At 42.3% G+C, this 12,036-nt stretch overlaps 1 protein-coding gene across 2 annotated transcripts; it reads left to right on the top strand.

Annotated features, from left to right (window-relative positions):
* Nucleotides 1-2,962: 2,962 nt before the first annotated feature.
* On the top strand, nt 2,963-11,463 carry LOC124039557 (receptor-type tyrosine-protein kinase FLT3-like). Of its 2 annotated transcripts, XM_046355656.1 has the most exons (21): nt 2,963-3,059; nt 3,489-3,583; nt 4,566-4,714; nt 5,358-5,482; nt 5,636-5,762; nt 5,898-6,040; nt 6,160-6,296; nt 6,429-6,567; nt 6,790-6,967; nt 7,164-7,261; nt 7,351-7,395; nt 7,774-7,871; nt 7,951-8,083; nt 8,209-8,313; nt 8,648-8,863; nt 9,008-9,126; nt 9,269-9,391; nt 9,513-9,624; nt 10,410-10,509; nt 10,630-10,735; nt 10,862-11,463. In XM_046355656.1, exons 1-21 carry the CDS (start codon nt 3,026-3,028, stop codon nt 11,078-11,080), a joined length of 2,601 nt encoding a protein of 866 aa, XP_046211612.1. In that variant the 5' UTR covers nt 2,963-3,025; the 3' UTR covers nt 11,081-11,463. The 2 variants fall into 2 exon arrangements, with proteins under 2 accessions (XP_046211612.1, XP_046211613.1); XM_046355657.1 differs by lacking the exon at nt 3,489-3,583 and having other exon boundaries at nt 3,002-3,059.
* Nucleotides 11,464-12,036: the final 573 nt, after the last annotated feature.

The following is a 12,036-nucleotide window of genomic DNA, read 5'->3' as shown; positions in this document are numbered from 1 at the left end:
AGATGATAACAGAGTAGCAGCAGTGTAGGGGGGGGGGGGGCAATGCAAATAGTCTGGTTGATTAGATGTCGTGAAATACATAGATTAAGGCAACATTTATTTATTCCAATTGACTGATTTCCTTTTATTAACTGTAACTCAGTAAAATCGTTGGAATTGTTCCATGTTGCATTTATATTTTTTTCAGTATAATGACTTGATAGAGAACGTATTTACTTGCCCAAGTCAAGCACTGGCCGCCTACAATAATAATGTTATTATCAGAGGTAACATAGTAAGCGTGAATCTGGGACACTCAAGTTAATATGATATGTTATGTTTGGTATGGTTCCATAAGACAGAAGAATCTCACCATGGACAACTGTAGAATTTTAGCTAATTAGAAACTTTTCAACTACTTGGCATGTTAGCTAACCCTTCCCCTAACCTTAAAACCCTTTAACTTAACTCCTAACCGTAACCTTAACCATAACCCCCTAGCCTAGCTAACGTTAGCCAGCTAGCTAATATTAGCCACAACTAATTGGAATTCATTACATATCACACACTTTCCACAATTTTTACATATGTGTTTTGCAAATTCGTAACTTATCATACGAATTTTAATTCATAACATATCATACGAAATGGATGATGGGACATCGACAAATGAATACATAGTCTACCATACAAAAACGCAACATATCATACTAAATGGAGTGTCTCAGATTTACATAAAGAATAATGTGAAATGCTCTGAGACCAGGTTGTGTGCTGGGAAGAAAAGTGCAATCATCATCTTGAAAATGAAGTTTAGAGGCTCAATTCAATCCAACCTTTTTGCAGTATTTACCCAGTAGCTCTTTTTCCAATGGCCAAATTAACTCACAGATTCCTCTTCAGTACTGTATAAAACCCTACAACTACTGCCACCCAGGGTGACCCTCTCACAGGTATGCTGTCACTTTTCAGAATTAGAAGTGTGGGAACAGGATGAACATGTTAAATAAAGGTTTAAAAATATATATATATACCAGTCAAAAGTTTGGACACACATAAACATTCAAGGGTTTTTCTTTATTTTTAATATTTTCTACATTGTAGAATAATGGCGAAGACATCAAAACTATGAAATAACACATATGGAATCATGTAGTAAAAAAAAGAAGTGTTAAATCAAATATATTTAATATTCTTCAAAGTAGCCAATTGTTGCCTTGATTACAGCTTTGCACACTCTTGGTTTTCTCCCAACCAGCTTCATGAGGTCTCACCTGGAATGCATTTCAATTAACAGATGTGCCTTGTTAAAAGTTAATTTGTGGAATTTCTTTCCTTCATAATGTATTTTAGCCAGTCAGTTGTGTTGTGACAAGGTAGGGTTAGTTTACAGACGATAGCACTATTTGGTAAAAGACCAAGTCCATATTATGGCAAGTACAGCTCAAATAAGAAAAGAGAAATGACAGTCCATCATTAGTTTAAGACATGAAGGTCAGTAAATCCGGAACATTTCAAGAAAGTTTCTTCAAGTGCTGTCTCAAAAACTATCAAGCACTATGATGAAACTGTCTCTCATGAGGACCACCACAGAAAAGGAAGACTCAGAGTTACCTCTGCCGCAGAGGATAAGTTCATTAATTACCAGCCTCAGAGATTGCAGCCCAAATAAATGCTTCACATAGTTCAAGTAACAGCCACATCAACATCAACTGTTCAGAGGAGACTGCATGAATCAAGCCTTCATGGTCGAATTGCTGCAAATAAACCACTACTAAAGGACACCAATAAGAAGAAGGAACTGGCTTGGACCAAGAAATACGAGCAATGGACATCAGACCGTTGGAAATCCCATTCTCTACACAGACTGGGTGCCCCATAACCATAAGCTGCAGTAGTCCTATACGCAAATAGACCGTTTCCGCATATGTATCTGTGCTATTCACTTTGAACTGAACTGTTTTTACAGGGTGATCGGTCTTGAGTAGATGAGCTTGTTTTGAGATCAAAGTAAGAACTACATGTAGTGAGCATGTGCACATATGTAAATATATGTTCATATCCTTTGTTAGTTAGTGAGTTATTAGCCCAGTTATACATAATTTGTCGTCAGCAATGGGGTGACTGCTTCCTCCAAGAGCACAAAACTTGTGTACATGTCTAGACATCTTTGAAGAGCGAGTCAGTTAAAGAGCTTTTTTTTTTATTCTGAAAGGGGTGTTGTTTTTTCAGACAGGCTTGAATGAGCTAAGTAGCCAAAGGCAGAGGGTAGCATAGTTTGTCAGATTCTCTGTAATAATGGTATGGGAATAATTATGCATTTTATTTTGTGAAGTGGATCAAACAGCACAACAATATCTTCAGTCACCTCCTTGTCTGAATGACAAGTGGATAAACAGGTTTTAGTGTCAAGCCCTGCATGTTTTTTTTTTCAAAAGTCACATGGAATGTTGGCCTACATTGAACACCACATATTGGCTGCTACTATAGGCTGAACGATAGGACTAAATGTTTAATCAAAACCAGATGTTTTATGCTTAGTTGAGATGATGCAGAGGTATTCTACATTACGTTTCCAGTCGAACCGTTAGGGACAAAAGGAGCCAGATGTATTACTAAAATACCAAAATATCACTTTTGCAACGAATTGTCAAAATGAAGGCCATATTGACATGTTTCCCTATAACTAAGCCTAAAACATCTGGTTTTCGATTAAACGTTTTTTTGTCAAGAAAGTTACTATTTAATGTCATTGTAGCCTGTTAGGTTATTAGAAATATTTCCATAAAATTGATAGGTTGTAATCGCATTAAGGCCTATAAACTATAGACTAGTTCATGACCAGGTTTTAATAGCCAACCATCCTCATTTGTGTGGCCAATCATTAAAATGAACTGTGATAACGTCATGAACCCAGAGCCACAGAGCAGTCTATCTGAAAAAGAACTGCACATCAGATGAAACGTCACGATTAAAAGAGAACTTCGTGGGGCTTCGCTCTCGATACGGTCTCATTGTGAGACAAAGCTACATACGTCGAAGACCAATGCCAATGAAGGGAAAGAGGAGAGTTGAGATCGGTGAGTTATTAAAATCATCATCAACAATGTGTTTTATAGCACAAATAATCAATGGAATAGTATTATCTCTATTCACATTGACATTTAGCGTCATGGTTGTCTTATTCATAGGTTTGTTCGACGACTGTTTTATTCTACAACCCTAAAGTAACAATACATGTCCAACTTTTCCACAAATACATTTCAAAACAAAATAAAAACATTATTTCTAGCTAATTAAAATGTAAATGTTGCACAAAACTATATGCTGCATTTTATACATTCCCATCGTCGCAAATTCCTCAATATCATCCATCTGCTGTGTATAATGTATTTCTTTTTTTGTCTTCACCTGAAAGAAAAACATTGCAACAAATTGATGAAAATACGCCTTGATTAGATATTATAAAGTAATTTGGTTTCCGTTGATCTGGTTCTCTGTTTCTCCAGCGGCGCTCCTGTTGCTGTGCGCTCTTTGTGACGGAGACGAGTTGCAGCCTCCGCGAGACGCACCTCGAGCGCAATGTATCACCACCAGCCTAACTGTAGGTGCCTAAACTGACCGTATTTGTGCATTCGTGGGATTAATTGATCAACCTGACCGGTCATTTACTGTAAACCTAAATGATCAATCGGATTTTGAAAAGACCTGTGGCCTGTCCCCCGCTTCGGTTCCTGTTTCATTACTTATTAGAGTGAACGTTTGGTGGTCTGTGGCTGAGTCCCATTTTGAGATTATCCTCACAAACAATACATCCGGTTTGTCAGCTCATGTGCATTTATCGTTGAGATTTTTCTAATGGTGGGCTGTGTGGCCGAACGTCACTTCACATTGCATTGCAGAAGGATACATGATTGCTCTGGTCATATATTTTGAAGGATAATAAAAGTGAAATTCTGCAGCCCTAACATAACTCTGTAAGCAGATGTATTTCTGCTCTGACTTCAACAAGGTAAATGGAATAACAATGCATAAAAGAAGAGGGCAGAAACTCACAGTTAGTGGTGGTGACATAGCACCACAGCACAGGAGGCTGCTGAGGGGAGAACAGCTCATAATAATGGCTGGAACAGAGACAATGGAATGGAACCTGGAAACCATGTGTTTAATGGATTTGATACCATTCACTCCAATCATTACCACAAGCCCGTTCTCCCCAATTAAGCTGCCAACATCCTCCTGTGCACCACACCTACTAGCCTATGTGTTCCTGTCATACACTGTCTAAAAAGGTGTCAAAACACATGCTTATAGATGCAGTCCTATAAATGTGACCTTGACTCAGAGAACCAAAAGCAGAACTGCTATTTTAATAGAATGTCAAGAAATGTACAATTGACATTCTCGCCAGGCTTCTCGTACTTTCCAAATGTAAAACAAAGTTTGATGAATGTCTGACATTTGTGTTCAAACAGCATTATGAATATTCTGAAAACGGATCTATATTCACTTCAAACGCCATCTCGTTTTACAGCTGATCATCCTCACTTACTCTCTCTCCCTGACATGGTGACATGTTGTTCCAGGGGGTGTGGTGTACTCTGTCTGAAGCCCATCTGAATGGTTCTGGTCCTACCAGACTAGAGGTCCCTGCTGGGCAGAGCCTCCATATCATCATGCAGAACCTCCCAGGAGACCCTGTCTGCCGCTGGAGCCGTGGACCTGACCCAATAAGGTAGGCGTGGGTGTGGGGTTTTTTCAATTTAAAGTTTTATGAACTTTTCTTGTTTTTGAATCAACCAACAAAACACATTCCACATTCACAGATGTGACAGGCTTTAAAAAAAAGAAGAAAAAAAGAAGTTAAAATATATAATAATAATACATTTTAAGAAGAATACAATTAAAATAAAGATTAAGAAAAATAATAAAAGTGTATTTTTTGTGTGTGTATATATATATATATATATATATATATATATATATATATATATATATATATATATATACACATACTGTACATACACATATCCATATATACACACACATACACATACGTATACATACATACATTCACACCCATACACACACACATATGCTACATACCTACATGTACTCACAAATTTAAAAAAATGAAACACAAAAAAAACATATATAAAACTTGCAGCAGCACTATCGAGGTTCTTATTAGCTATTTCTAGCCTTCGCTGAGACAACGAGACAATAATTCGTTTTTAGTTTTTACAGCACCTTGGTGTGGGTGTGTTTGTCTTTGCAGTGTGATCTGACGCCTCAAGGCCATTGTATCATTATTGCGGGGTTCTGTGTACTTTTACATCCTTGCTGAATTCATCTGTAATTCTTTGTCCTGCCAACAGAGGGGGCTATTCTATGGCCATACCACAGACGTCTGTGAGTGATTCTGGAGAGTACTCCTTCGGCTGTATGTATTGTGGCATCATCTCCTCCCTGACGCTCTCTCTACTGGTTGGACCTCCTCTGAGTGAGTGACAGACCTTCTTTTCTAAACCACTAATGTGATATCAGATTCTGATCTGCACCACATGAAAGTCATATAACGTCAATACCATCATCATGATTCTGAACAACATTGAAATTCCTAGCTGTAGTTCATTCTCCCATTGGTTACCTTCAGGACGTCTGTCAAAGTCCCATCTGAAATACATCCCTGGGAGAAGAGGCTTTTTACCTAACTTCCAGTGTTCTTCAGAGGGAAATCCCAAGCCAGAAATCAAATGGTTCAATAACCTTGACAAGACTGGGTAAACTTTGGTGAACATAATATAGAATCTTAAAGAGTGTCTTCAGGGGTTTTGACTTGAGTTTTGACTTGAATTTCATATGTAGGACCTCTCCAAGGATGGCTACATACTTTCATTTCTCCTCCTGTCCCACAGACAAGGTAGTCATGGGAACGAGACATCTAAGGACTCCGAGAGGTCCAACAACACAGAGGGAAGTAAACCATACTACAAGACAACAGTTATGTGCTGTGCTATTAACCCCAAAGGAGAAGAGTGTTCTCAGCTCTATGACTATGGTTAGTATTATTGGAAAAGTGTAAACGTAATGCCCCAAAAAACAAAATGGAATTAGAGGCACTCAGTCAGTTGAATAGTGACTGATGTTTGATCTCTTGGCTTCCTGTGTGTGTCTCAGACTTGGACAGCAGTCGTAGTGTGGATGATGATAATGAAGCTCCAGAGATCACTCTGAGCCCGGGTCAGCCGCTGCTGCTCCGCTGTAGAGAGAGAGAGAACAGCACCACACAGTGGCTGACGGAGAATCAGGAACATGTAAGCGTTATCACTCATTCATCAACCTTTTACTTACATTGTTGAAAGCAAATGATCAGACCCATTTCCCTTTCCTCTCCAAGACTTGTTCACTGTATTTGAGGTAATGCAGTATACCGTCTTTTCCTCCAGGTGTCCGTATATCAACTATCCTATAAAGGAATAGGTATGACCTACCTGTTCTTTGAGTCGGTGAGAGTGAACCACAGTGGCATCTACATCTGCCGGAGCAACAACAACAAGATGAAGTCCACCCACATCCGGGTCCTGGGTCAGTACAACAGGCAACAACACTGAATCCTTCTCTTTTTACCTTTTCTTTTCAGTCAAACATTCCCTTGACTTTTTAAAAATGTCTATGTTTACTTGGTCTTTACTCATCTATCAGACACTTTCTTGTCATCTGTCCTGATTCTCTCCGTACCACCGCCCCCTACCTGTTTTCCCCCCATATGGTGATTTCCAAGTGATTTCCGGTGTTGTGTATCCTCAGAGAAGGGCTTCATTTCCATCGACCAGCTGAATGAGAGCAGTACCATCTCAGCCCAGGAGAAGCCAGGGTTCTGTCTGCGGGCCCTGGTCTCCTCATGCCCTCTCCTACACTGCCATTGGCTGGGCCCGGGTGGTGTACAGACCCAGTGCCCTGAACCCACACGGCTGTGGAAGAACAGGTAGAGTAAGGCTGGTGGTCTCTATGTGGGCTTCCTGAGACTTCATTTAATCCAGGACATACTGCCATATCCATGTGCTATTTGGTTCCATGTTTCTGTTGCAGTTTTATAAAGCTTTACTAAAGGTCTACTGTATCTACAACATTTGATGAGGTTAAGTCTGGTTCATTATGGTTCCATATGGTTTCCCCCCCAGGACTCTGGAGCTATGTAACGCTGAGCCAGGAGAGTACCAGTTAAATCTGGAGGCTGGGGTGCTGAACCTCACAAAGACCCTCTCTCTGTGTGTGGCAAGTGAGTGACAGCCAACTGCCCAGTCAGATAAGACTTGTGATTGTGTGCATGACTCCTCAGTAAGACACCTGTCCTCCTCTGTCTCTCAGGTACACCCACCCCCACTCTCTTCCAGGAAGAAGACTACATCACCTGTAAGACCAACAGCCCCCTCCCCTTCAACCTCACCTGGAGGTTCTGCTCTCTGTCCAATGACAGGTATCTCTAGATTTAGGCCAGAGTTTCTGTTAGGATGTTAGGATTGTCAAGTGCTGCATTGCAAACTCTGTCCACTCACAGTCACACTGCAGCGAGCCACTGTTCAATGCAGGAATGGTCTTTCAGCAGCAGCGTACCTTCAAACGACATAAGTGGTCAGTCAGGAAAAATAAGTCATCAGAAAATCATCTACAGCTTTAAGTATTTTTATAATGGTTGTCATCATAGCTCCAGTGTGGAACAGAATTGGTCACAGTGTTGTCATGGCTGTTGTCAGACATTGGTTATATCTGTTGATGTGTGTGTTCCATCAGCCTCCAACTCCTCTCAACTCCTGAAGGTGTCCAGTCTGGTTCTGTTCCTGGCTTTGATGCTTGTCAGCGTGGCACTGCTCTACTTCCTCAGGAAAAAGGTACACACACACAGACACACAGACAGACTTGCTCACCACACTCAAACATTCTCACACCCTCCTGATATGTTGTGTGTAGAAACCCCAGTACCAGAGCCAGCTGCAGGTGATTCAGATGACGGGGTCTAATGACAACGACTACATCTACATCAACTTCAAAGACTTCCAGTATGACCAGAAATGGGAGTTCCCCAGAGAGAACCTGGAGCTGGGTAAGACTGGGGGAGATGTACCAGTGAAATGACGTAGCCTGACCCATCTACTTGGGAATCTCTAGTCTCCAGCCTCACCAATAGTATTCCCACCAACCCTGTGTTGTTGTGGTCTTTCTCCCCAGGGAAGGAGCTGGGCTCTGGGGCCTTTGGCATGGTGCTTCAGGCTACAGCCCACGGCATCTGCAATCCTGGGATCTCCCTGCAGGTGGCTGTCAAGATGCTGAAAGGTACAGGGTTTTACCTGTGTGATGTTTTACACTGCTGGCTAAGTGTTGGTGTTTGCTGAAGACACACTTTGTTTTTCATACTATTTAACATACCCTGCACCAGTGAAGTTACTCAGGTCGTTGTTGAGTCTTGATGTTTGCCCATGCAGAGAAGCATGAGACAGTGGAGAAAGAGGCTCTGATGTCAGAGCTGAAGATGTTGACTCACATCGGACGGCATGCTAACATCGTCAACTTGCTGGGGGTGTATTGTGTATTTAGGACTGTCTTTAAGTGCCTGTGTGTGACTCTGTGAATGTGTGTATCTGACTCTGTGACTGTGTGACTTTGACAGGGCCAACGTACCTGATCTTCCAGTACTGCCATAATGGGGACCTGCTGAACTACCTGAAGAACAACAGAGAGCTGTACCACAAGTCTCTGACCGAGGCCTTCACCAGGGACCGCTTCAGTAGACTTTACCACAACCTGCCCAAGAGGAGCTCCACTGGAGGGCAAGAGAGCATCGCCCTCTTCAGCCTCACCTCCTCTCCTATGGACACCTCTGATGGTCAGGGTTGTGTAGTCACAGACACATGAAGAAATAGGCATGGTAATGTATAAAGCAGCACAGTTAAATACGTCGGTAGGATCTATTCACTGTTTGCCAGTAGATCCTGTTGACTGACCCCAGCTGATCCATGCTGATCCACAGGTCCAGGGATCTATGAGAAGCTGCAGGGAGAGGAGGAGGAGGAGGCACTGACCTATGACGACCTGCTCAGCTTTTCCTACCAGGTGGCCAAAGGCATGGACTTCCTGTCCTCTAAGCACGTATGTGGATTGACAACCCTGCACACTACACACTGCACCATATTCACTTCACCATGTCCCCTCATACATGTAATAGTCCCTATTCCCTACATCATTACTTTCTATACACTCTCTCTATCTGGGTGTGTGTTTCTGTGTCCAGTGCATCCATCGGGACCTTGCGGCCAGGAACGTGTTGGTGTCTCAGGGTGGACTAGTAAAGATCGGAGACTTTGGACTGGCCCGGGACGTCCACAACGACTCCAATTATGTAGTGAGAGGAAATGTAGGTACTCTACACAGAAGGGAGTGTTTGTCTGTATTCTACAGATGCTCTGTTGTCAGAGACAACAGCTCTGTTCTAGGCATGCGGTGTCAATGTGTGTGTCTGATGTCTTGTGTCGCAGGTGCGTCTGCCAGTGAAGTGGATGGCTCCAGAGAGTATCTTCCAAGGGATGTACACCATGCAGAGCGATGTCTGGGCCTATGGTATCCTGCTGTGGGAGGTCTTCTCTCTGGGTAGCTACATAAACATACCTACTCTTTTTTGTAAAAATGTATTGTCATTATTTTATTTAGTTTTTGTCCTTTATATTGTGTGTTGACCGAGTTTGGGGATGAGGTGGGACTGCCAGGGGTATGTTTAGGATGGGGGGCTGCCAGGGGTATGTTTAGGATGGGGGGCTTTAAAAGCATACATACTGTACACTGTACAAATTCCCAATCTGGCCCTCAAACCATCATAGCCACCTAATCATCCCCAGCTTAAAATTGTCTCATTCATCCCCCTCCTCTCCCCTGTAACTATTCCCCAGGTTATTGCTGTAAATGAGAATGTGTTCTCAGTCAATCTACCTGGTAAAATAACGGTAAAATAAAAAATAAAAAACACACTTATTAAAGATGTATTCCCTGCATCTTTATTATATGTGATTTGCTCTCTTCCTCCCTCCCTCTCTCTCCCTACCCCTTCCTCCCTCCCTCTCTCTCCCTACCCCTTTCTCTCTCCCTCTCTCTCCCTACCCCTTCCTCCCTCCCTCTCTCTCCCTACCCCTTCCTCCCTCCCTCTCTCTCCCTACCCCTTCCTCCCTCCCTCTCTCTCCCTACCCCTTTCTCCCTCCCTCTCTCTCCCTGCCCCTTTCTCTCTCCCTCTCTCTCCCTGCCCCTTTCTCTCTCCCTCTCTCTCCCTACCCCTTTCTCCCTCCCTCTCTCTCCCTACCCCTTTCTCCCTCCCTCTCTCTCCCTACCCCTTTCTCTCTCCCTCTATCTCCCTATTTTCCTCTACCTCCCCCTCTCCCTTTAAGGTTTGACGCCCTACCCGGGGATAAAGGTGGACAACAACTTCTATGTGATGATAGAGAGAGGTTTTAAGATGGAGCAGCCGTACTATGCCAGTGAATCTGTGTAAGTATCCACAACCGCTCTCTGCACCTACATCTATACATCATACACATTTAAAATTACAATTAAATATATGAACTGTAAAGGAGGTTTCATCCCCCTTTCCCTCCCTCTCTCCCACAGGTATAAGATGATGTGCAAGTGCTGGGCACTGGAGCCTCGGGGCCGCCCTCACTTTGCCACGCTGGTGGCCTTCATGGGCGACCAACTGGCCGACATTGAGGAGAAGGTGAGATTCAAACAACACAATAAGCCTCAATGTAGACGTATCAAACTTTACAACTGGCTAGCACACAGCATTCCATTAGAATCAGGATTTCTTCTCATTTCTTACTATGCTCCTTTTCTGTCTTAGCTCTACCGTAACATCCTGGACAAGAGCTCCAATGACTCCTTATACCAGAATGCACCAGTGAATTCTGACCTCTCTGACTTGGCCAAAGAAAACGGGGTTCTTTTGACACAGTCACAGAACCAACACTGCAAGACCCATTCCACTGGAGAGGCCCCAACAACCAAAATAACACCCTCTGACATGGATGCCATGGAGGCTGATGATGATACACCTCTGTAACCATATCAGTGAGTGCAGGGGCCAATCTATCCTTCTAATTATTCTATTCCATACAATACACTCAAGGTTGGGGAGTAATGTAAGGGATTACAAAAAAACAGAAACTGCTATCCGTAACAGCAAAAATATTGTTATCGGATTACATATAGTTTTGAAAAACTAGAAGTTTACTTAGAGGATTACTTTTAACTTCAGAAAGGATGTTTTCTCAATGACATTCTAATCAACATTGAAAAAAGGCCCAAGTTTATGTTTGTTTCACCTGAGCGAGTCTGACCACAAGTCAGAGACAACTACGATGACACACAAAATGTGTTTGATGGATTGCGGGAAAAGAGCAGGAATAGGCTTTTGTTGGCTACAGTCCAAGCTACGGCTTCCAATGGTGCGACTGCTGTCGGCATCCATAGATTATCCAACTTGAATAAACGCTTGGAGGTGAGGATGACAGCAGTGGTGTCGTCTACGGCGATACGGATATCACCTATTATTGATATCTACATAGCGTATTGATGTGAGTCACACTGCTGCTCTCTCATTTAGCAATTTCTGCTTTACAGATTGTGGTTGTTGTGGATGGCAGTTCACAAATCTAAATGTGTATTTGAACTCAATAATGGTTGAATTACAGAAGTTTAAGCTGCCTGTCAATCATTGTTTTTGAAACCAGTGGACAGCCAGTGAAAAATGTGCTCTTGCAACAACTGCATAGTGCAGATCCCAGTCTATGGAATAAAAGTAGGGGTTTTATTACTCAATCTAATTCATGCTGATAAAAATATACATCCATAGACCTAATGGACACATGCTCAAACTCACACGCTTTTGATAGACTTAAATGGGCAATCTGTAGTTGCTGCATCCATTTTATAAATTCTATATATTAATGTAAAGATATAATTTAAGCATATTATTATATGTAGTGGAAAGCGATGGGTTTGAAGAAGCCTATACAA

The sequence above is a fragment of the Oncorhynchus gorbuscha genome, linkage group LG07 (genome assembly GCF_021184085.1).
Source record: "Oncorhynchus gorbuscha isolate QuinsamMale2020 ecotype Even-year linkage group LG07, OgorEven_v1.0, whole genome shotgun sequence".
In the NCBI taxonomy this organism is placed as follows: Eukaryota; Metazoa; Chordata; class Actinopteri; order Salmoniformes; family Salmonidae; genus Oncorhynchus; species Oncorhynchus gorbuscha.
The sequence above is the reverse complement of the archived record's forward strand: the minus strand, read 5'-3'. Positions and strand labels throughout refer to the sequence as shown.

Excerpts from the sequence above, each read along its gene's own strand:
- LOC124039557 (XM_046355656.1), top strand. The coding sequence starts at position 3,026 with ATGCCAATGAAGGGAAAGAGGAGAGTTGAGATCG. Across the intron at positions 8,864-9,007 it reads TCCTATGGACACCTCTGATG|GTCCAGGGATCTATGAGAAG; the intron begins GTCAGGGTTGTG and ends GCTGATCCACAG. Across the intron at positions 9,392-9,512 it reads ATTATGTAGTGAGAGGAAAT|GTGCGTCTGCCAGTGAAGTG; the intron begins GTAGGTACTCTA and ends CTTGTGTCGCAG.